This window comes from Cadophora gregata (assembly GCF_030347475.1).
Source record: "Cadophora gregata isolate MNR1 chromosome Unknown scaffold_3, whole genome shotgun sequence".
Taxonomy (NCBI): domain Eukaryota; kingdom Fungi; phylum Ascomycota; class Leotiomycetes; order Helotiales; family Ploettnerulaceae; genus Cadophora; species Cadophora gregata.
This window is the reverse complement of record NW_026695926.1, coordinates 1,610,212-1,631,002: the sequence shown is the minus strand read 5'-3', so window position 1 is coordinate 1,631,002 and position 20,791 is coordinate 1,610,212. Positions and strand designations below refer to the sequence as shown.

Below are 20,791 nucleotides of genomic sequence, written 5' to 3'. Positions count from 1 at the left end.
TAGAACTTGATGTATTTTAGAGACATCCTCAACTCCGGAGAAAGCAATTCTGGGCCAGTCAAAGCACGAAGATTGTAACTGTGGAGATTTCTCTCCTCTTTGGGGCGGGAGATTGTAATATTGATATTGCATTGTGCACTGACAAGAAGAAAGAATTCATGCCGGTTTGTTGCAGATCAAAGGAGTATTTGAAACGTGTTCACTATTGCCATTTCTGGAAAATGCTACCATTCAGGAGCAAGTACACAAGAGAACATCAAATGCAATCAAGACATATTCCTAATCCACAACCCGACCTTCGTCTGTGCCTGTGGATATCCCCGCCTTTGCACGTCGCCTTCGCTTCGACGACTCCACATCTGACGCACACGAGGCGAGATCGGTGTTCGCCAGAACAAATTGGGTCTTGTAGTGAATTAAGAAAAAATCACTCGCCCACATGTGGGTGCGATGGTGGAAGGTGATCAATAAGTCACTTTGAGAGCCTTCATTAGTAAAGGCTTGAGAGGGGGTTTATCTATAACGGTATTTAGGCTTGAGTTTCTTTCTGTTCCCCCACTCCAAATCCAATACCAAGTTTATGCATTGTTGCGAGGGCATTTAAGTCCAGTTTCTTTTTTGCTTTTCTCTATGGTTACTTCCGGTCATGTGCAACTATAAAATCCCGAATTTGGGTTTTTCTTTTTTTCGCACTTGAAATAGCTTTGTAGGCTGCTGCTAATAGACCGATAATTGTCTGAGCAGAGTAGTGCTGGGGGGTTCGAGTTTTGCTTAAATAATCTCAACTTCCATTTCTTGCTTAAAGCTCCCTTCAGAAAAATCTTGACCTGGAGAGACCATGCAAATACCGATACGACGATACACTCCAGGTCGATCATCAACCGCAACTAAAGCAAGATTTATCCTCGAGTGTGCTGGATATCTGCCCTTGCCGCAGAGTCGAAGACACAAAACTGATGTTCCTTCGCTGGTACCCTCTTCAAGATCACTCGTCGAATCACGACTGAACCTGACATCGTGACCTGACCTATTGCTTTTGACGTAAAAGGACTCCGCAATAACTCCAGTTACTTTCGCGGGCTCGACGGGCGCCGCGAGTACGATTGAGCCTGAGAGGACTTCACCGGTTGGATCGAGGCCAGCGAGGACGGTATGTGCTCGGAGTACTCTCGCACATATGGCTTCGGTGTCAACAATCCCGAATATCATGATTTGCTGGGTAATAGACGCCCATGACCATGAAGGGGCGCGATAGACTTCTGGTCGAGGCAGTCTGTCTGGATTACAAAGTGGGGACCAGGCTAGGTCTTGGATTAGACTCTTTTCCCAGAGGCCAGCGAGATACCTGTCTCCAGGGCGCCTTTCTCTGGTAGAGAGGTTAGCTGTGACACTGATATGCGATGATTATGAAGCAAAGTCGCCGCTCCATCATGAGATATTCTTCAGATGGGAGACAAGGTTCGGTATACCTTCAACTGCTACTTACAAGTACATCTTTGCAACTCCTGACAATGCTGGCAGGACATCTTTTAGAAACGTGTGTTTTAGCCCAGAGTAGTCCTGCACAAACGACCGCCACGCATCAGCGGTGCTCACGTCAGGCTCGTCGTTTGTCAAATCTCTAAACAGCTGTCGTTCGCGTTCACTTCGCGCCAGATAACTGCTGCTTCCAAAACCATCATCCGAGCACTCGCACATTTGTTGTTCTGCGCACTGCCACAGAAGTTCCCCATAACCGACATGGAGTAAACGAGGCGAGATGAGCCCTTCTTGGAACGTCCAGCCGCGACTCAAAAGCGGGTTTAGAGCATGCGTTCTTGGTCTAAGATATGTATTAGACTTACAGTCCAGATGAACTGCTCGAACTTCATCCTTAGTTCTCAGGTAGATTGGAAAGTCTTGAGATTGGCCCCTGACTTGAAGTTTCTTAACCGGCGCAACCTTCGGGAAAGTTGTCCAAAGCCCAACATCATCGCTCAGAGCGCTGGTTGCGCAGATCGTGAGGTATGATCCATGATATACAGATGCCATCTCTGCAGATTCTTGCATCCAATCTATGTCGTCGTCTTGGATGATGCAGATCGAGTCGATCCACAAGTAGCGGATTCCCAAGTCTCGGCAAAGAAGAATCGAGTCCTGAAATGTCTTTGGAAGCGAACCCCAGGGAACATCTTCCATATTGGAGTGTAGATTTGCTTTTGTGGTGAGACATGGAGGGCGAGAGTCTCCCCAACAGTGACTGAGAGCTATATAATGATCGGATTGACCATCAGTCTCCACCAACCGCACTGCTTCTGGTGATATTTCAAGAACCCGCTTTGGCAAGCCAGGTTTTACTGCTATTTGGCAGGATCTGTGCATTATGTCGCAACGAGATATCCAATTTTTCGCTCTCGCAATTGATTCTTCTCGTGGTATCTCGCCAACTGGTGGCCGATGCTTCAGTTCAGGAAACAGCTTAGGGCTTCCTAGCCGAGTGTAAGTCGAATTTTACATACAAGACCCAAAAGCTCATTGTGCAGGATTACCTCGGGGCACAAAAACATCAACGGCGAAAGTAGCCATAGCAGAGTCCCTGAAACGAAGAGTTGTCCAGTCGCTTTCGCTAGAAAACCATTCCGTTTTGCCTGGATATTCGAAGTGGACCTCTCGTACAAGACTGCATTTGGCGCAACCGGTTTCAGCGTGCTCGAGGAGGTGGTGGAGAGGGACATAACCATCCGGATCCTGCTCTTTCTTTGATACAAGAGGGCATATTTCACTCGTACTGATACGAGTTTCTGGTGTTCCACCGGCACTGAATGACATGGCGTTGAAGGAGGTCTGGCATTGGTGGGGCGTGGACCTTCCTCGCTTAATTCCGAATAGGCATGAGGAAAGTGGTACAGGAACTCCTCCGAGGCTGATGATGCGGAGTATCGGGAGCATTGAAAGGTCTTCAAACTCCATCCAAGCTATTGCAAGGTTGTGTGAGGCTTAGTCACGTCATGCACGTTAAGAAACTAGACCGCCTTGAGGCATATAGGCGATATAATTGGCGTAAACAACCAAATGTCTCCAGCGTTTGCGATTTGGAGTTTACTGTCAAGAGAAATCAAAATTTTGAAAGTATGTAAAAGACTAGTTGTATCCAAGTCGACTAAGACCTCTTGATGACGCAAGGAATATCACAACCCTCCTGTCATTCAAGAATACTCAATTAAATCCCACAAATTTCCATACAAATCTTTCCAAACAGCCACCTTGCCATATGATTCAACCTTTGGCTCCCTAATCCACTCGACACCCAATTCACAGAATTTCTTGTAGTCTCTCTCAAAATCATCCGTTGCAAGAAACAGGAATACTCGTCCACCACTCTGGTTTCCGATGAAGGCTTCTTGTTCAGGGGTGCTGGCTTGGGCGAGGAGGATAGTGGTTTGTGAGGAGGAGGAAGGGGAAGAAGTTTGAGACGGTGTTTGGGATCGAGATTGGGGAGGGGTTTGAGGAGGACGTATCACAACCCAGCGTTTGGATTGTGAGGGGATGAATGTATCTTCCACAACGGTGAAGCCAAGACGCGTGTAGAAGACAATGGCTTCGTCGTAAGAGCGGACGAGGAGGGAGATGTGTGCTATGTAAGGCATGACTGGTGTTTGTCTTCGGCTCAGGACATAATTATAGCTCAAGAGTGGAGAAATGCTTCATTGAAACAGAGCGGAGCTTTTCATTGCGGATGTCGATCTGCTTTGATGGAGATGCGGGGTTGTCCGACGATAGCCGATCATTCTAATCAGGGTTTAATTTGGCTCCTTCACTGACTGAGAAATAGTTGCGATAAACTTCATCGTACATAGACGCACGTTTTAGTGCGGGGAATTAAGAGTCTTGTCTCATTGCAGACTTTGTTCATGATGTGAATTGGTCAACTGCCTCAACTGAAGTTCAAACTGCCGCCACAAACTGCCTCCACCAGAACAAGCTCAAGCCCAGTGATAGCTACTAACAGATATGAAATTCCTCCCAGTAGAATTCTCAGCTACTGTTAAATTAGCAATCCCATTAGCAAACGGTGTTCAGGCGCCACGAAATCTTTCGCAAAGGGAACAGTCAACAAAACACCTCGCTTAAAATGCCACGGCCCACCCAAAAATCCATTGACGCCGAAAACACAGCCCAATATCCAGAACAGCAAAAATGCCCTATCCGCATTGTACACTCTTCAGCTTGCGCTTTTTTTTCCCCCTCTCCGCAAAGGCAGAGTGGTGTCGCAGGGGAAATCACAAAACCCATCCACCTCGAAACCGAAATCAAAGGATCCTGCCCTTGTCCTCTTTTCTTTATCTCTTTCCATACCCGCATCAATCTCACGCTTGACTGCCAAGACTAGAATCGTATTCCTGTCTGTAAAGATATTTTGGGCACATGCCGGAGCTCGAACAGTGTATTTATAGCCGTGACACAAAGTGGCGGTACCGTGACTGCAGTTTTTCTTGATGCAATCAGTAGCTTAGCGTGAACAATTCGGGCAAGTGGTGAATGTTCACAGCAAAAGAGTGCAAGATTAGGAGATGAGTGTGATTTGAAAGTTTTTCTTGAATGGAATCACAGGCGTGGATGGCTGTGCGTCAGGTGTTTTGTAATGCAGCTATTTTTGATTCGCTAAGGTTGAGAAAAAATCGTGGATTTGAAGGTGGAAAGCTTGAGCTCAAGTGAAATCCTATTCTCGCAATAAGTAAAGGTATGCGCACGTTCTGAATGGTCTAGGGAAGCACGAAAAGTAGGAGAAACCTGAAGAAACCCGGCCATGAAAGATCTTTTGTTTCAAAAAGCATGTCTATAAAACGAAGAATCTGATCTATGCATCGCCTTCCACTACCAACCATGCATACCATGGTTCTTAATCCTGCCCTTTTTTATTTCAGCGTTATCGCCTTTCTCCTTCCCGCCCTTACTGAATCAGAAAAAAAATCAAATTTATACAACCTTGTAAACCACCAACCCCTCGTATGTCATGCTTCCTCATTATCGTATGTTCAAATCTTATTCTCGTCCATGTACTTGATGCGAATGCTGACTGCTCGTCTGTGAGCCTCAAGTTCTTCAACCTTGGCCAGCTGCATGACTGCGCTGCCAACGTTGCGGAGACCTTGCGCGGTGAGGTTGGAGCTGGTGATGTGCTTGGTGAAGGAGCCGAGGTTGACGCCGGAGTATTGCTTTGCGTAGCCGTAGGTTGCTGGTTGATGTTAGTACGATGTTCATGTCAAGACGGATGGGATTTGGTAAGGGAATGGAAACTTACGTAACGAGTGGTTCACACCAGCAGAGTAATCGCCTACACTCTCTGGTGTCCATTCACCGATGAATACTGATCCAGCGTTCTGCACCATATCTACTACGCTTTCTGCATCCTTGACTTGAAGGATCAAATGCTCGGGTGCATAGTCATTGCTGAGTGTCATGGCTTCCTTGATATCCTTGACGACCAGGGTGACAGAGTGCTCGATTGCGCCACGAACCAAGTCGACTCTTGGAAGAGCCATGGCCTGGTTGTGCAGCTCGTCTTCGATGGCAGCCAGCTCCTTCTCAGAGAGATCAATAGCAATGAGGACGACTTGGCTGTCAACACCGTGCTCGGCTTGTGAGAGGAGATCCGAGGCAACGAATGCCGGGTTGGCGTGCTTGTCTGCAATGACCAGGACTTCGGATGGACCAGCTGGCATGTCGATACTAACGCCAGCGTTTGTATCGTTGGAAACGTACATCTTTGCGGCGGTGACGAACTGGTTTCCTGGACCAAGAATCTTGTCAACCTTGGAGACGGACTCAGTACCATATGCCATGGCAGCAACGGCTTGAGCACCACCTGCGAGTACAATAGACTCAGCGCCAACCTTGTGGGCAACGTAGACGATTTCTGGAGTGATGCTTCCATCTGCCCGCGGTGGTGATGCTAGGACTATAGTTTTACATCCCGCCACCATAGCTGGGACACCAAGCATAAGTGCTGTGGACGGTAGAACTGCGGTTCCTCCGGGAACATACAAGCCAACTCGTTCAATGGGTCGGACGAATCGACTACAGACTATTCCAGGCATGGTCTCAACTTGCAGAGGCTTGTCCTCCTTTTGTGCTGCGTGGAATTTGCGGATATTTTCGTACGAGACATCGATTGCTTCGATGGTCTCCGGTGGCAGATCTATCAAAGATTGTGGGAAAGGAGCTTTAAGAACGGGTGATGTGAGGGATGTCGCCTTTTCAAATTTGTGGGTATACTCCAGCAAGGCCTTATCTCCGCCTGCTTGAACACCTTTGATAATTGGATTGACAATGCCCATGATTGTCTCTGTTGAACGTTGCGAGGGTCTCTGGAGAGCAGCTCGGAGCTCCTCAAGCGACGCTGTAGCAGCATCATAACGTCTCATTGAGATGCGGCCATCTTTTAGCCCAGCAGGATCGTCCTTGGACTTGGGAACGGAAGCAGCTTCTTTAACGCTTTCTTTGACCTCGGCAGGTTTACCATTTGTGATACCTTCTCTCGCGGCCCATTGACCCTTTGCATCTCCTTGTCTTCGCTTAACCTTGACGCTTTTGGCATCGAGGTTTCGCTCAATATCCGCAACACTAACGCCAGCACTGACTGCCTTGGTGAGGGCAAAATAAATCAAATCCGCTGCCTCGAAGGCCACTTCGCTCTTAGTTTTGGCATCACACAGTTCTTCGGCTTCTTCCATAATCTTGGCTCGCAATAGCTTCTCGTCTGAAAATAATCGAGCCGTGTATGATCCTTCTGGTGCGGAGGCCTTTCTCGAAACTAATGTCTTTTCAAGCTTGGCAATTCCACGGAGGTCACCAAAACATGTCGATTGGGGCAAGTGGCAGAAACCTTCTGTTGTTAGCAATGTAATAAGCACTTCTTTAAACCTGACTTACCACGGCCCTTCTGACGAACCATAAACCTCAAGCAATCCTGATCACAATCCAAAGAAATCCGAACCAGTTCCTGAATGGCACCCGATGTCGCACCCTTGTACCACAAGCCCCGCTTTCTACTCTGGTATACACCCGTCCCAGTCTTCAACGACTCTGCCAAACTTTCTTGACTGCTGTATACCAATCCAAGGGCAATGCCTCTCTCGTCGGTCACCATGGTGGGAACTAATTTATCTTCGCGGTCTGAGCTCCATGTGCCTGCGATGACTGCTGAGATGGATACCTTGTCTCTCGATGCTCGTTCAACAGTAAGGCTTGTAGATGGCACAATTGGAACCGCCGAGTGCTCTTTCGCCAGATTGATAATAACATCGTCATCGATCGAGTCTGTCATAACATAAATGGGTGAGGTATTCCAGGTGGCCAACTTCTTCAGACTAGCCTCAGTTGTCTGCAGATCTGCGGCTCTGAGAAAGACACCATTATCATATGCTTGTGACCCATCGCCAACATTGAGGATAGGAACCGCCCGGTCTCCATATGCTTCCAATGCTTTCAATTGTGTTGATTTGACAAAGATCTTGCAGGCGCCGGCGTCGAGGATCGTGAGGATGTCGTCGGTGGACTCGACTTCGGAGACATCCACATATGCTTCGAGGGCAGGGTTGGCCTGTAGGTATTGGAGGAGACCGTCAATGGTCTGAGTGGTGGCAGCCAGGTGAACGCATCCTAGATAAGACAGCTGAGTGGGCGTCAGGCAATCCTCGCCTTTTACAACCTCCTTGGTGAAGTCGACACTGGCGAGGAATGGAAGGGGGCAAGTAGTATCCATCGTGAGAGCCAGAGTCTGCTGAGGTGTTGTGTAGAGAGAAAGGAGGGGAGGAAGTCTGGGTAGAAGCAAGTGACTCAATAGTCAATATTTTCTTGGAATCGCCGACCACGGCATTGGTGCATTTTGGAGGGGTACAATTGTGCCGGGTGGTGGGACGACTTTAAGCTCGTGGAACGTGCAGGCTTGGCCTGACAAGGGGCTAATGCAGGTGCTGGAGTTCAAATCCCAGAGGACTGTCGGCGAGACCAGCTAACTACCAGCTTCATCTTTGCGCCGGAGCTCCTGACAGCAGCGAAATCAGACAACTATCACTCCGGAGCTGGGGATCAGATATTCACGGCATATGTGATCAATACTCCTGCCTACCGAGACGACTCTCGAGCCTGTTCATACCTGCAGCCAACACGGTCGTTGACTTGATTCTCTCTCTAAAACCTACGGCAACGCGACATACAAATAGCATCATCAGTGTGGACTGGACGACAAACCCCCCAGATATAGTAAAATCTCCAATAAAGGCTTAAATTGAGACGCGATATCTGCCACCGGCAGCGTGCGAACCCCGCGATCCCAATCGTCACCGCAAAACACCCTCAAGGGACAACTTCGTCATCGTCTCGAGATATCATAGTCTTCGAAGACTGGCAAAAGTCTGCCACGATACTTCACATAGAAGACATACGACTACCCGCCCTCCTATCCTCAAGCTCACCTTGCTCTTTTCGCCATCATGGCCGAAGTCAACGGCGACGCTCCCCAAACCAACGGGCACACCTCTCCTCCATCCCAACCAGCTGCCGCATCCCAACCAGCACCAGTAACGATCTCGAATCCCTCCGTCCCCCTCACGTCCCTCCAAGACAGCGGACTCTCCAAACGACCCCGCGACGCCCGCCTCATACACATGCTGCTTTCTTCCCTAGGCTGTACCGCCTACCAAGAGCGAGTCCCTCTTCAGCTCCTTGACTTCGCCTACCGGCACTCCTCATCCATCCTCTCTGATGCCCTCCACCTCTCATCAGACGCATATGTTTCCCAGCAGACACGTGCGCGAGATGCGCCGCCTGGAGGAGGATTCCGCGAGGCTGATGGACAGGTTAGCTCGAATGCGGTGCAGCTTGCTATACAGAGTCGGCTGCAATATCAGTTTGGGGGAGGGAATGGAGGCGGTGGGTTGAGCAAAGAATTCCTTCTTGAGACCGCTCAGGCGAGGAATAAAGTGGCGCTGCCGAGAGTGCTGCAGAATGAATGGGGTGTTAGGTTGCCTAGTGAGAGGTTTGTGCTGACGGGTGTGCCGTGGGGATTGAAAGGGCAGTGGGTTGTGGATGACGAGGATGAGAGTGTTTCTGGTGCTGGTGCGGCTGGTGCTGCTGCTGGGGATGGTGTAGATGTTGAGATGGGAGACGGTGAGGAAGGGGGAGATGAGGAGGGGAGGGGGCAGATGGAGGATCTGTTTGGGGCAGATGGTGATGGGGATGAGGATATGGATAAAGATGATTAAAGCTTGAAGGGGTGGTGGAATGCATATTTGGCGTTGGGAGTTGGGGCTCCAGGATGTATCAAAAAGCACATCTGCCGGACGAGGTATATTAGAGTATGAAGAATTCCCTATGCTTGTCAGATCTCAAAAGTGAGCAAATATTCATCCAACACCCTAACCAGTTGGGCAGGCACTCTCCAGTGTTCATTGTGTATATTTCTTGAGTATCTATCTGTTTTGCTGGGCTTTCCACACCTACCATTTTCCTCTACTTTCTGTAAAACACGCAAATCCATTTGCATCCACTATTTGTATTCCGTCCACCCTCTCCTCCCACTTTCCTGCTACATTCATGTTTCCTCGTCGCCTCTTCTCCCTTCAACGCTGCCAGCCTCGAAATACCCTCCTCCTCCTCCCACCTCCGCCCTTGGCGACGGATCTTCCGGCGTCGTGGGGACGGGTGTAGGAATAGGCACTGGTGAAACCCCGCTCGCAGGGTGAGGAGCAGAAACTAAGGGTAGCGACGGGAACGGCATATCTCTTTTCGTTCTCGACGTTGTTTCGTTGTTAGGTGTTGTTATCGTAGCTTGAAAGGCACAGGTGCTGTATATGTGGCGAGGATGGGGGACTGTAAGTTTGAAAGTTGAGCATAGGGAGGAGTGGGATTTGGAGATTTGAGGGTTTTGTGATCAAGATACATTGGGATGGGATGGGTAGGAGGGTGGTGTGATTGTGATTGTGATTGTGGACTTGTGGGGGTATTGGGCTTTGTCTGCTTGGGACTGGCGAAGTGGATGTAAGGGCGAGAGGTGTGAATAATGAAAATGACTGTAAGTTCGTTTTTACCTGCAATGATTTATCATTCTTTTTCGAAGCGAAGATCTCCAGAGATTGAAGACTGCAATGTAAGCCTGAGTTCAAAGCATCCCTTCACGTAATATGGCCAAGCGGGATGGTGGGAACGAATAACCAAGTAGCTCTGCTCTCAAGTTCCACAGAAGATTGCAAGATCTAACGCCCAAGCCAAATAACTCATTTCAAAGACTACTTCCAACGTGTTCAAAGCTCAGTGATCACCATCAATTTTCTCTCATTGGATTTCTTTCCACCACCATTAAGCGAGAACAAAACAACTCGACAAGGAACTCCCCTCCTCACCGGCTTCACACAATACATCTCAAACGCACGGAAGTCTCCCACACCTGGCTCGGGGCGGAAGATAATAGTGCACGTCCTTATTGATCGAGTGAGACTGTTATTGGAACGGAATTGACCATTTTTACTTATCGTAGTCTAGAACAGCGGACGAATTGGAGTATTGGTGTTTGGAGGGAGGGAATGTCAAGGGTGAGTACCTATGTTTAGAAGTGTAAGTGTGGCTTTGATATGTGATGGAGGCTTGTCTATAGTTGAGTGGGAGAGCTTGTTTGCGATACTGGGAGCCTGAGAGGAACTTGATGATCGGAATCTTACGTGTTTGGGTGAGTGACGAGGTCGTGGTTGTTATTCGGATGTTTGAATACCATAATTTCTCCCTTCATCAGTGCATATATTTTTGAGTGCTTGTTGAATGGAAATTATCCGATAGCTTCCAATTACATTCTGAACGATGATGTAAGTGATAATTGGGCAGTCCTGACAGGCTTTCGATTTCGCTTGCGTGCGGCATAGAAACAAGTATGACTTTGTTATTCCGCTTGAGTTGACTCGAGCATTGGAGATCAGTGTGAAATAGTTTGAGTTTCCGGTCACTGTGAGAGAGAAGATTGACTTCCACATCTACGTCTGTCGGTGAGCCTTGACTTGAGCTGCATTGCTAGTCCTCCAATCCTTATGTCTCGAAGGGCTCATGTGAGGTTCTCGGGTCAGACAATGGAGAAATCGACGTGGCGCCTGCCTCTAGACTCTTCCTATTAATGCAAGAAAGCTATGATAGATCTGCAAGATACCAATAGATAACTTCAGACTACGTCATAGAATTCTGTCCCTGACTTGGGCGCTGGAGCCACCTAGACAGTCACGTGGTCGAAACGTGTTGGGCAGCGAGAGCGACCAACCAGGAATCCGTCCTCCCCGACCCCAAATCCAGATCGCGATCGACATCTGCCTTTCAAATAGCACTTAGCACCACATATCCATATCGTCAGCCTCTCACATCTTCATCCGAACTTATGAAGCGTGTTTGAACTTGCGGTGAGCTTAAGGTTTGGCCCGCAATTAGTTCCCCGGCATGGGTGATCCATGACTCTCTCAAATCTCGACTCGCGTGTCCTCTCAGCTTCTGGAAAGATCAACTTCGCATGAAGGATCCAAATGAGGCTGGCCCCTCCACCGCCCCTCCCGCAGCAAATCATGGGGGAACCCAGCCTACTTGCGACATGGTGACGCTGGTGTCCGTCTTTCCCGTCGTGGCCTATCCTGTTTGATGTTGGATTACCATGATACTGGTAACTTGTTTGTGGAGCTCGAGGTCGAAACTAGTGTCCATATCTCTTCTTTCATCTCAAGTTTTGCTTTTCTATAGAGCTGTCCCCCAGATTTCTGTGCTTTGTTTTTCTCCTGGCTTCGAGAAGCGTTGAAGTTATCTCGAGAGTCCAGATGTGGAGATGTCGAAGCTAGCGTTCACCATCATGTTACCGCATGATAAGACAGATGGGAAGAGAACGCCGGGATTCTTCATATCGACGAGCAATATGACGTATCTCAATATCAAAGGGAAGGATTTGAAGTCGTCGAGATGGGGAAATCCCAATGCGAGTTCCGGATGGAAGAATAGGATGGAATATGGTGTCACTGCTTCGAAAGGTGTTACCAAGCTTTCGCTGTGAGTTCTTCGGAAGTGATGCTTGTGGTGCAAGGCTGATGAAGACAGTATCATGAACACATCGGTGATCCTGCCGCCAGTCTCTTGGAATATCCCTATCTTTGGAGAGATATCACCGAAGAAACAACATTCGAGATCCAAGTCATCGAGACGGAGTAGCTCGTCTAGCTCTGGCTCACATTCCGGTTCAAGATCCAATTCGTCGCGAAGTAGCCGTAAGCAAATCCGGGCAATGCTGAGTTAACGTGCTTTGTTAACCACTATCAGACTCAAATCGAGGAAGCAGAGAAAGTGGTCACTCAAGACGAGAAGAGACCCCGGAGCGACCACCACCCAGAATTAAAGAGAAAGAGCCAAGACACAAGATACGGCCGATTGAAGAGCGAGATCATCGACAACGTCATGCAAAAGAACGCCGGAAACGAAGACCAAATGTTGATCCCGGATTCATTGATAACGTTGATCCTATGTGAAGCCGTGTGGACTGTACAAAAGCATAGCGTGTGAGCGACGGAGTTGAAAACATAAGCGGGTCGTTGGGAGTTTCCATAGGTAATGGGATAGGACATCGGAAGGAATTCCGATCTTTGGTCTTTGGTCTTCTTCTTCGTACATATATTGTCTGGAACAAAAGTAATGCTCTTCCGTCTAAGTCGGAAATCGTTGGTGGGTGAGTTGGTAGCTTGCATGTATCGCGTGCGCTTCGCTCTTTCCTTCACTTGCGTCTCAGTTCGAGTCCCTACCTATGCACGTCGCCGAATTGCTCCTGCCTCATGAGTCCCTCAAACATCCGTATCTGAATTTACCCCTCTGTTCCATCATCTTTCTGATCTCTTCTACTTCATCATCCAACATCACCCGTCATCAACATCGTCATCCAAGACCATCCCCATTATCATCGACATCAACGTTTGTTTACCCTCTGATCCAAGATCCTGTCCATGTGTGCTAACATTCCCCAGGCTACTATCAACAATACCGTGACTTGTCTATGACGATTTACACGCTTCTGCTGCCACCGATCCCAGAAACCATTCATCGTCAAAGTCCTATTCATTGAAGACGCTACACCTTCAGACCGAATCAGCCCATAACCAATTGTCCAAAGTATTGTGAGGCATTTCGCATCACATCACAGTCCACTAGCTGTAAGAAATACCAACAACCGCACCCCATCATCACCATGCCTAAAGCACCTCGAAAAACGCAGCATCTGCGACGTGATAGTGGCATAAGCTTCATGCAACAGTCCAATCGTTCAAGCCGCGAGAGATACGTTCGAGAAAAGCGAGGTGAGAAGAAAATTCATGCAACAAAACAATCAGATATACAACATCAGTCCAGAAAACTGGCCAGTGGAAGTTGTGTCAAGATACCAAATGATCTAATCTTTGAGGATGATGGCATGAGCGAAGACGAGCCCAGAGGACGATCGCTGCTGCGAAATTCTGTCAGGGGTAAGAGTGGTTCTATGACGAGAAATTCATTGAGTACCAAGCGAACCGCGTTGGATGATACGGCCATGAGCCAAGAGACCATACACAATGCCATCATACATGCTGTGAATGCGGGGAAAATTTCATTTCAAGTTTTAGCAGACACGAATTTGACCATTGAAAGCATCACTGAGTTCTTCAAAAGGCACAATGACGAACTCATGAGTCAATGGAAGCAAGGTCTGGAAGCGCAAAACTCGGGAGACGATGACTCGGCAACTGTACAACATCCCCAAGACATTGCAAGCCAGCCATTCAGCGTCCTGCAAGTCGCTTTCGGATGGGCTCGATCTAAGCTCAGAGAACAAATCAATGAGAAGACGACCAAGAGGAAGAAGGATGAAGCGGGGGCACAATTGAAAAGAGCACGCGAAATCTACTTGAAGAAGAAAGCTGCTGGCATAACCAATCCGAAAGACCTCATGGCGTCCGTTTCTGATGCATTGAAGGCCGAAACCCCAACTCCAAAACCGCACCCCACTGTAGCGCCAATCACAATTACCATGACTGGACGTTCTCGGCAACACGCGCCCACGGAAGAGGACCGAGGGGAATTTGAATTTCAAAGAGATCATCTTGCAAATATGCGTTCTAGCTCATTGCACCCTCCCGATAATGCCAGCAGTCATAGGTCAGGATCTGATGTCTGGGTTGCCCCATTTCCATACCGAAAACGAGGCGAGCCTGTAGACGCGCTTGCCAACCTGTCACCACCACTAGAACTCCCTTTCCCAGAGAAAAATGACCGAAAAGACGCAGCTCCTGCATCATTGCCTTCGACTACTTCAAGACTGAATGGCCGAAAGTCTGACAAGGGAGCTTCCATCAGAGACAAGAGAAAATATCAATCCCTTTCGCGGAGCAGCGGGATAAATCTTTCGGAAGAGATGGCCATGGCTTCCATTACAGATATTGAACCAAGCTATCAACGTCCCAGATCACCGGGAAAAAAACAGAGGGGCACGAGGGGTGTTGCGCCGCCAATACACAGGAAGTAGACTGAGTCTGCGAGGACACTCTAAAACGAGATAAGCCATTGGCATCACGTTTGGACTGTTTCTCAACAGGTTGTTCAGCGGAAGTTCCATTGTGTAGTTATGCCATGATGGAAGTTATCATTAGCGATCATGCTTTTGATAGGCGAGATGGTGAAAGAGCTCACTTGTGTACCCAAATTAACGAGTATCAATAAGACATCGGTAACCACATATTTGACATTGATGCACGATATTTCGGCGTAGCGAGAATTCTGGCCATACCTTAACTCTTGATAATCCCTCGCCCAGCCAATTTCGCGTACTTTTGATGGGACACTGCTGCACGTTGGCTAATCGAACTAGCTGAGAAGATTGTCTGATGGTTTCTGTCATTATCGACTAGAATAGAAAAAAAGCCTGAGAACGTACAGTACCTCGGCTGGAGTGTACCGTACCTCGCGAGAAGTCCAGGCTTTTCTGACCGAGTACTAGAACAACACGAAGGAACAGAGGCCTGGAAGAGCTGAAGTTAGTTACAAAGGAATTCTGAATGGGTTTGAAGATAGCTTTCAGCTTGGACATAATGTTGTGCCTCGTTCCTGGGAGGAAGAGAGAATGGAAGGAGGTCCTCTGGATCATGTGATATGATCTTGGCGCTAAATGGTGGATCTTCACCAAAGTTGTTTTGACCTCGACTCCATCATCATCGAGCGACTTCGTTTCACTTCAACAACTGACAGCTTATGCTCCAGATCATCCATTCAACATTCAGCTTGGGCACGTACTCTTCAAACGAATTCCGAGATTTGCCTCGTCATTCCGTTAGGCTTAGTAGCTTCCGTTTTGTTCGTTTGTGGCGGGCCTTTCTCTCCGGACCTCTGCATATTTACGGTGAAGCCTGATGAGGTGCAAGGCATGCCACATGTTACCTCTGATTTTGTCGTTTCACAATTCTGCGTCATTCCGTATGGTTTCTTTCTGCGATATTCCGTCAGTTGTGCGAGTCTCCGTAAATTTACCAGTCCTCTCATATTAAGGAATTTGGTCCTGTCGCTCGTCAAGGTGCCGACGCTGTTCGGAAATTTTCCAGCCAAATTTGTTTTCTTGGAGAGACTCATAACAAGCTGTTTTTATGGGGACTAATGATTGCTTGTATACCTGACACGTGCTTCTCCTGAAGTCGAACACGTCGACTAGAAGCTTGAGAGGCTTATTTCCATTTGTTATGGAGTGTTGAGAGTGAGCTTTTTATATGGTGTTGCAAAGGCAGCCTCGGGCCAAGGCTGGGCGCGGCTGGGCGCCAATGTTATGATCTGTCTGATTGGACATGTCGAGGTTTCGGCGCTTTGTACAGGGGCCTGAGCAAGGCCAGCGAGGCAGAAGGTCAGCCTTGGCGGCTATGAGAATCTGCCGCCCTGGAGCTGTGGTAATTACCCATCTGATTTTCAGCTGAACTTGCTGTGCTCAAACTTTCTTTCGAGCTAAAAGCCATGACGAGACTGCCTTGCCGACCGGGTCACCACCGTCTGCCCTGTTCTTCCACCTCGCGTGATTCGTTGCTACTGTTGGAGCGTTGTAGTGACGCCCTGATCCGTTCTGGTCTGGTTGCTATCCCTTCTTTGTGACACCTCATTTGCCCATGCCAGGAACGAGATACGTCAACATGGAATTCACCCATGAAACACGCGCTACCTGCAAGCCATATCGGGGCGGAGCAAGCCTGGGTGTGCACGGGTATCATCTCTTCCTTGTTTAGGATACATATCGTGGGAGGCCCAAGGCTTTGAAGCTTTGCCCATTTCCTTGATATTTGCCCAAGGCCCTTTGAAGACGGAAAAAGCTGCGCGCCCAATTGTGTAACGCTGAATACCCAGTTCTTCACGATGAGAGGAACGTAGAAGGTGAGAAGCATTGCTGTTCTTTGTTCTAAATATAATTGTGGATGATTGACTGTTCACGGCGAGGCTGTACTGACTGACTGACTCTTTTAGATTCGCGTAAATTACCCATATATCCCTCGACCTCCTCCTACAAACAAACAAACAACAGCGCAAAGACTGTGAACGACCAAAGAAAACACAATGTCTTCCTCAGTCAGACCTGGAGGCCCAGAAGCCAAGGTCGTATCATTTGGTACTCCAGCAGTAAATATACCCTATTCTCCCACGGCGCGTGTTTGAGCAACGTACTGACCATTTTTACATCACAGAATTCTGCATCTGCCAGAAATGGCGGTCCCCCGAAAACAACCTCCCAAAGCGAGAAAGAAGTCATAGAATCAGTCACGCCCACGGCAGCTCTGGCAGTTGCTCCAGAAGTCACCGCAGAGTTCATATTACACGACAAGGAAGCGCTTACCCCTGACCCTGGAACAGAAAAGCTGTTCGAAGTAGAAGATAATCCATTTGCGTTCAGTCCCGGCCAGCTATCGAAGCTTCTCAACCCGAAGAGTCTCAGTGCGTTTTATGCGCTTGGTGGAATTGCAGGATTGGAGAAGGGATTGCGAACAAATGTGAACAGTGGTTTGAGCTTAGATGAGACGGAATTGGATGGAGAAGTCTCCTTTGAACAGGCTACTGCGGGAACATCTAAGGAAGACGTCAATGGAAAGTCTAATGGAGCTGTACGGGTTGGGACTGGCGCTGCTACTGCACCGCATGGAAACGCGGACGAGCAGTATGAAGACCGCAAACGTGTTTTCGCTGATAACCGTCTCCCGGAGAAGAAGAGCAAGACTCTGTTACAGCTAGCATGGATCGCTTACAACGACAAAGTCCTGATTCTCTTGTCAATCGCTGCAGTAGTATCCCTTTCTCTAGGTCTATACCAGACTTTCGGACAGAAGCACAAACCTGGTGAGGCAAAGGTCGAGTGGGTTGAAGGTGTTGCGATTATGGCTGCGATTCTCATTGTGGTTGTTGTTGGCACGATCAATGACTGGCAGAAGGAGCGTCAATTCGTCAAACTGAACAAGAAGAAGGAAGATCGCTCGGTCAAAGTCATTCGGTCCGGAAAGTCAATGGAGATCTCTGTGTACGATGTATTGGTCGGCGATGTCATGCATCTCGAGCCTGGAGATATGGTTCCTGTTGATGGGATCTTGATTGAAGGCCATTCCATCAAATGCGATGAGTCGTCCGCTACGGGCGAGTCAGATCTCCTGAAGAAGCAGTCTGGTGCGGAAGTTTTGAAAACCATCCAGGCAGGAGGAAGTCTCAAGAAGCTGGATCCTTTTATTCTGTCTGGAAGTAAGATGGCAGAGGGGACCGGAAAGTTCATGGTCACAGGTGTTGGAGTCAACTCGACCTTCGGCAAAACTATGATGTCTCTCAGACAGGAAACGGACGCGACGCCGCTTCAACAGAAGCTCAATATCCTTGCTGAATATATCGCTAAACTTGGTGGTGGGGCTGCGTTGGTGTTGTTCGTGGTGTTGTTTATCAAGTTTTTGGCGCAGTTGAAGGGTAGTCCGTTGTCTCCTTCTGAGAAGGGACAGGAGTTCTTGCAGATTTTCATTGTCTCCGTCACAGTTGTGGTGGTGGCTGTTCCTGAAGGTAAGTTCACTAAGCCCACTTCAGAGAGCTCAAATCTTTTCAAGACAATCCACGAGGAGGATGTAATTGCTAACTTTTCCGCAGGCTTGCCCCTTGCTGTGACGCTCGCACTCGCATTCGCCACTACCCGCATGTTGAAAGACAACAATCTGGTCCGAGTCTTAAGAGCTTGTGAAACGATGGGCAACGCCACCACCGTTTGTTCCGACAAAACCGGTACTTTGACAGAAAACAAGATGACATTGGTTGCTGCAACTATTGGAAGCTCTTTACAGTTTGGTCGGCAAACCATGTCGAATCACGATGCCGGTAGCGTCATTCATCACGATATCAAAGCTGATGAGAACGCCGACGACAAATCTGAGGACAAGGAGATTGTCCCAAGTGGAAGCGCTGATGATGCGATGCCTGCTGCAGACTTTCTCGCCCGACTAAGTGCCACCGTGAAGACTCTACTTGCTCAATCTATTGTCATCAATTCTACCGCATTCGAGGGAGAGCAAGACGGACGGCAAACATTCATCGGATCCAAAACTGAAACAGCACTTCTGGAGTTTGCTCGCACACATCTCGCAGTCGGCCCACTCCAGGAAGCACGATCAAATGTCAACGTGGTTCAAGTTGTACCTTTCGACTCGGCAGTCAAGTACATGGCTTGTGTTGTCAAGCTTGAGAATGGATCCTTCCGCGCATACGCCAAGGGTGCTTCTGAGATCTTGTTGGCCAAGTGCACCAAGATCGTCCAGGACCCGTCAAATGAATTACTCGGTGAAAGCGCACTGGCTGCTCAGGATATTGAATCGCTGAACCAAATCATCTCCACTTATGCATCTCGCTCACTCCGAACCATCGCTCTGCTGTACAAGGACTTCCCAAGCTGGCCACCCGCTGAAGCTGCCATCCCCGAAGACCCAACTCAGGCAAATTTCAATCAAGTCTTCAACGACATGACTCTCCTCGGTATAGTCGGCATCCAAGATCCTTTGCGCCAAGGTGTCAAGGAAGCAGTCATTGATTGCCAGAATGCCGGTGTCATCGTCCGAATGGTCACCGGAGACAATATCCAGACTGCCCAAGCCATTGCCGAAGAGTGCGGTATTTACACACCAGCCACTGGAGGAGTAGTCATGGAAGGACCGACATTCAGAAAATTAAGTCAAGAGGATATGGATAAGATGCTACCGAAATTGCAAGTCCTTGCTCGATCGAGTCCTGAGGATAAGCGAATTTTGGTCAAGAGATTGAAGGAGCTCGGGGAAACGGTTGCTGTTACAGGTGATGGAACAAACGATGCTCCTGCACTTAAGATGGCTGATATTGGGTTCTCTATGGGTATTGCTGGAACTGAGGTTGCCAAAGAAGCGTCGTCGATCATTATCATGGACGATAGTTTTGCATCGATCGTGAAGGCTCTCATGTGGGGTAGAGCTGTTAATGATGCTGTCAAGAAGTTCTTGCAGGTAAGTTCCCCGGTTCTCAAAAGTTGAGCCCACAGTCAGGACTAACAAACCCCAGTTCCAAATCACCGTAAACATCACCGCCGTCGTATTGACATTCGTCTCCGCTGTTGCCAGTTCAACGGAGGAGTCCGTCCTCAGCGCCGTCCAACTTCTCTGGGTGAACCTCATCATGGACACTTTCGCCGCTCTTGCTCTCGCAACCGATCCTCCAACTCGCAATATCTTGAATCGCAAGCCTGAGAAGAAATCAGCTCCGTTGATTACACTCAACATGTGGAAGATGATTATCGGACAGGCTATCTTCCAGATTGTGGTTACTTTCATCTTGAATTTTGCTGGCAAGAAGATTTTCGGATACGATTCGCCGAAGGAGGAGAAGGAGTTGAGAACGTTGATCTTCAATACTTTCGTTTGGATGCAGATTTTCAATCAGTACAAGTAAGTCCCCCTTTACGTCCTTCTATCAAGTATCCACCCTTCTTGGGAGGACTTTAAAGGGAGGAGATGCTAAATATCAAACAGCAATCGCCGTCTTGACAACAAATTCAACATCTTCGAAGGCATCCAGCACAATTGGTTCTTCTGCATCATCAACGTAATCATGATCGGCGGCCAAGTAATGATCGTCTTCGTAGGCGGCGAAGCCTTCAAAGTGACACCCCTCGATGGCAAACAATGGGGAATATGCATCGCTCTCGGCGCACTCTCCCTCCCCGTCGCAATCATCATCCGTCTCATCCCAGACCACTATATCGCCAAACTGATCCCGACAACGAAATGGAAGAAGAGTCTTGCGCCGGATATCTATGATACGGAGGAGGCGAATATTAAGGCGTTGAGGAGGAGGGGATCTAGACCGGAGGAGTTGAGCTTTATTAGGAGTATTAGGGGTGGGAGAGTGAGTAGTTTGAGACTGAAGATTGAGGATAAGATGCATGATATGCATATGCATGGACATGTGCATGGGCATGGTCATGGAGAGAATGAGAAGAAGGTGGTGGAATAGGGTTTGGGCGGGCTAGGAGGGAGAGAAGGAAGGGAAGAGAAAAACATGGTGGGGCGGCTAGATTCGATGTGTTTGTTGCCAGCCTTCTTTTCTTCTTCGCTTCGATGTATATTTTCTTTTGAATAACGACGACTTTCGCATATGACGACTACTCTCTTTTTCGTCATTTTAAATGTTTGTAATAGCGCTATATACCCGATTATCTCTTCCAATACAAGGTTTCCGTCTACAGGTCCCCAGTCCGAGTTCT

General features: G+C 48.4%; 7 protein-coding genes across 9 annotated transcripts; 4 read left to right on the top strand and 3 right to left on the bottom strand.

The window, feature by feature from the left end:
- Positions 1 to 440: 440 nt before the first annotated feature.
- ONS95_009071 (uncharacterized protein) lies at positions 441 to 2,923 on the bottom strand. 2 transcript variants are annotated; one of them, XM_058502639.1, is made up of 3 exons: positions 2,529 to 2,923; positions 1,487 to 2,468; positions 441 to 1,366 (listed from the first exon to the last, which is right to left on the bottom strand). In XM_058502639.1, the coding sequence occupies exons 1-3, from the start codon at positions 2,806 to 2,808 to the stop codon at positions 772 to 774; spliced, it is 1,857 nt and encodes a 618-aa protein (XP_058361568.1). In that variant the 5' UTR covers positions 2,809 to 2,923; the 3' UTR covers positions 441 to 771. The 2 variants fall into 2 exon arrangements, with proteins under 2 accessions (XP_058361568.1, XP_058361569.1); XM_058502640.1 differs by having other exon boundaries at positions 1,487 to 2,923.
- Positions 2,924 to 3,046: 123 nt separating this feature from the next.
- On the bottom strand, positions 3,047 to 3,709 carry ONS95_009070 (uncharacterized protein). Its single transcript, XM_058502638.1, has one exon. The coding sequence runs from the start codon at positions 3,624 to 3,626 to the stop codon at positions 3,186 to 3,188; it is 441 nt and encodes a 146-aa protein (XP_058361567.1). The 5' UTR covers positions 3,627 to 3,709; the 3' UTR covers positions 3,047 to 3,185.
- Positions 3,710 to 3,938: 229 nt separating this feature from the next.
- Positions 3,939 to 7,850, bottom strand: HIS4 (trifunctional histidinol dehydrogenase). 2 transcript variants are annotated; one of them, XM_058502637.1, is made up of 4 exons: positions 6,913 to 7,850; positions 5,282 to 6,865; positions 4,966 to 5,215; positions 3,939 to 4,699 (listed from the first exon to the last, which is right to left on the bottom strand). In XM_058502637.1, the coding sequence occupies exons 1-3, from the start codon at positions 7,742 to 7,744 to the stop codon at positions 5,016 to 5,018; spliced, it is 2,616 nt and encodes an 871-aa protein (XP_058361566.1). In that variant the 5' UTR covers positions 7,745 to 7,850; the 3' UTR covers positions 3,939 to 4,699; positions 4,966 to 5,015. The 2 variants fall into 2 exon arrangements, with proteins under 2 accessions (XP_058361566.1, XP_058361565.1); XM_058502636.1 differs by having other exon boundaries at positions 4,620 to 6,865.
- Positions 7,851 to 7,991: 141 nt separating this feature from the next.
- TAF9 (Transcription initiation factor TFIID subunit 9) lies at positions 7,992 to 9,512 on the top strand. Its single transcript, XM_058502635.1, has one exon. The coding sequence runs from the start codon at positions 8,475 to 8,477 to the stop codon at positions 9,243 to 9,245; it is 771 nt and encodes a 256-aa protein (XP_058361564.1). The 5' UTR covers positions 7,992 to 8,474; the 3' UTR covers positions 9,246 to 9,512.
- Positions 9,513 to 11,854: 2,342 nt separating this feature from the next.
- Positions 11,855 to 12,521, top strand: ONS95_009067 (uncharacterized protein; the record flags this gene model as incomplete). Its single annotated transcript, XM_058502634.1, has 3 exons — positions 11,855 to 12,048; positions 12,097 to 12,263; positions 12,316 to 12,521. 3 exons carry the CDS (start codon positions 11,855 to 11,857, stop codon positions 12,519 to 12,521), a joined length of 567 nt encoding a protein of 188 aa, XP_058361563.1.
- Positions 12,522 to 13,231: 710 nt separating this feature from the next.
- ONS95_009066 (uncharacterized protein) lies at positions 13,232 to 14,542 on the top strand (the record flags this gene model as incomplete). Its single annotated transcript, XM_058502633.1, has 1 exon — positions 13,232 to 14,542. One exon carries the CDS (start codon positions 13,232 to 13,234, stop codon positions 14,540 to 14,542), a length of 1,311 nt encoding a protein of 436 aa, XP_058361562.1.
- A 2,060-nt stretch (positions 14,543 to 16,602) lies between these two features.
- Positions 16,603 to 20,541, top strand: ONS95_009065 (uncharacterized protein; the record flags this gene model as incomplete). The annotated part of the gene is made up of 5 exons (XM_058502632.1): positions 16,603 to 16,665; positions 16,731 to 18,075; positions 18,160 to 19,535; positions 19,591 to 19,973; positions 20,058 to 20,541. 5 exons carry the CDS (start codon positions 16,603 to 16,605, stop codon positions 20,539 to 20,541), a joined length of 3,651 nt encoding a protein of 1,216 aa, XP_058361561.1.
- Positions 20,542 to 20,791: the final 250 nt, after the last annotated feature.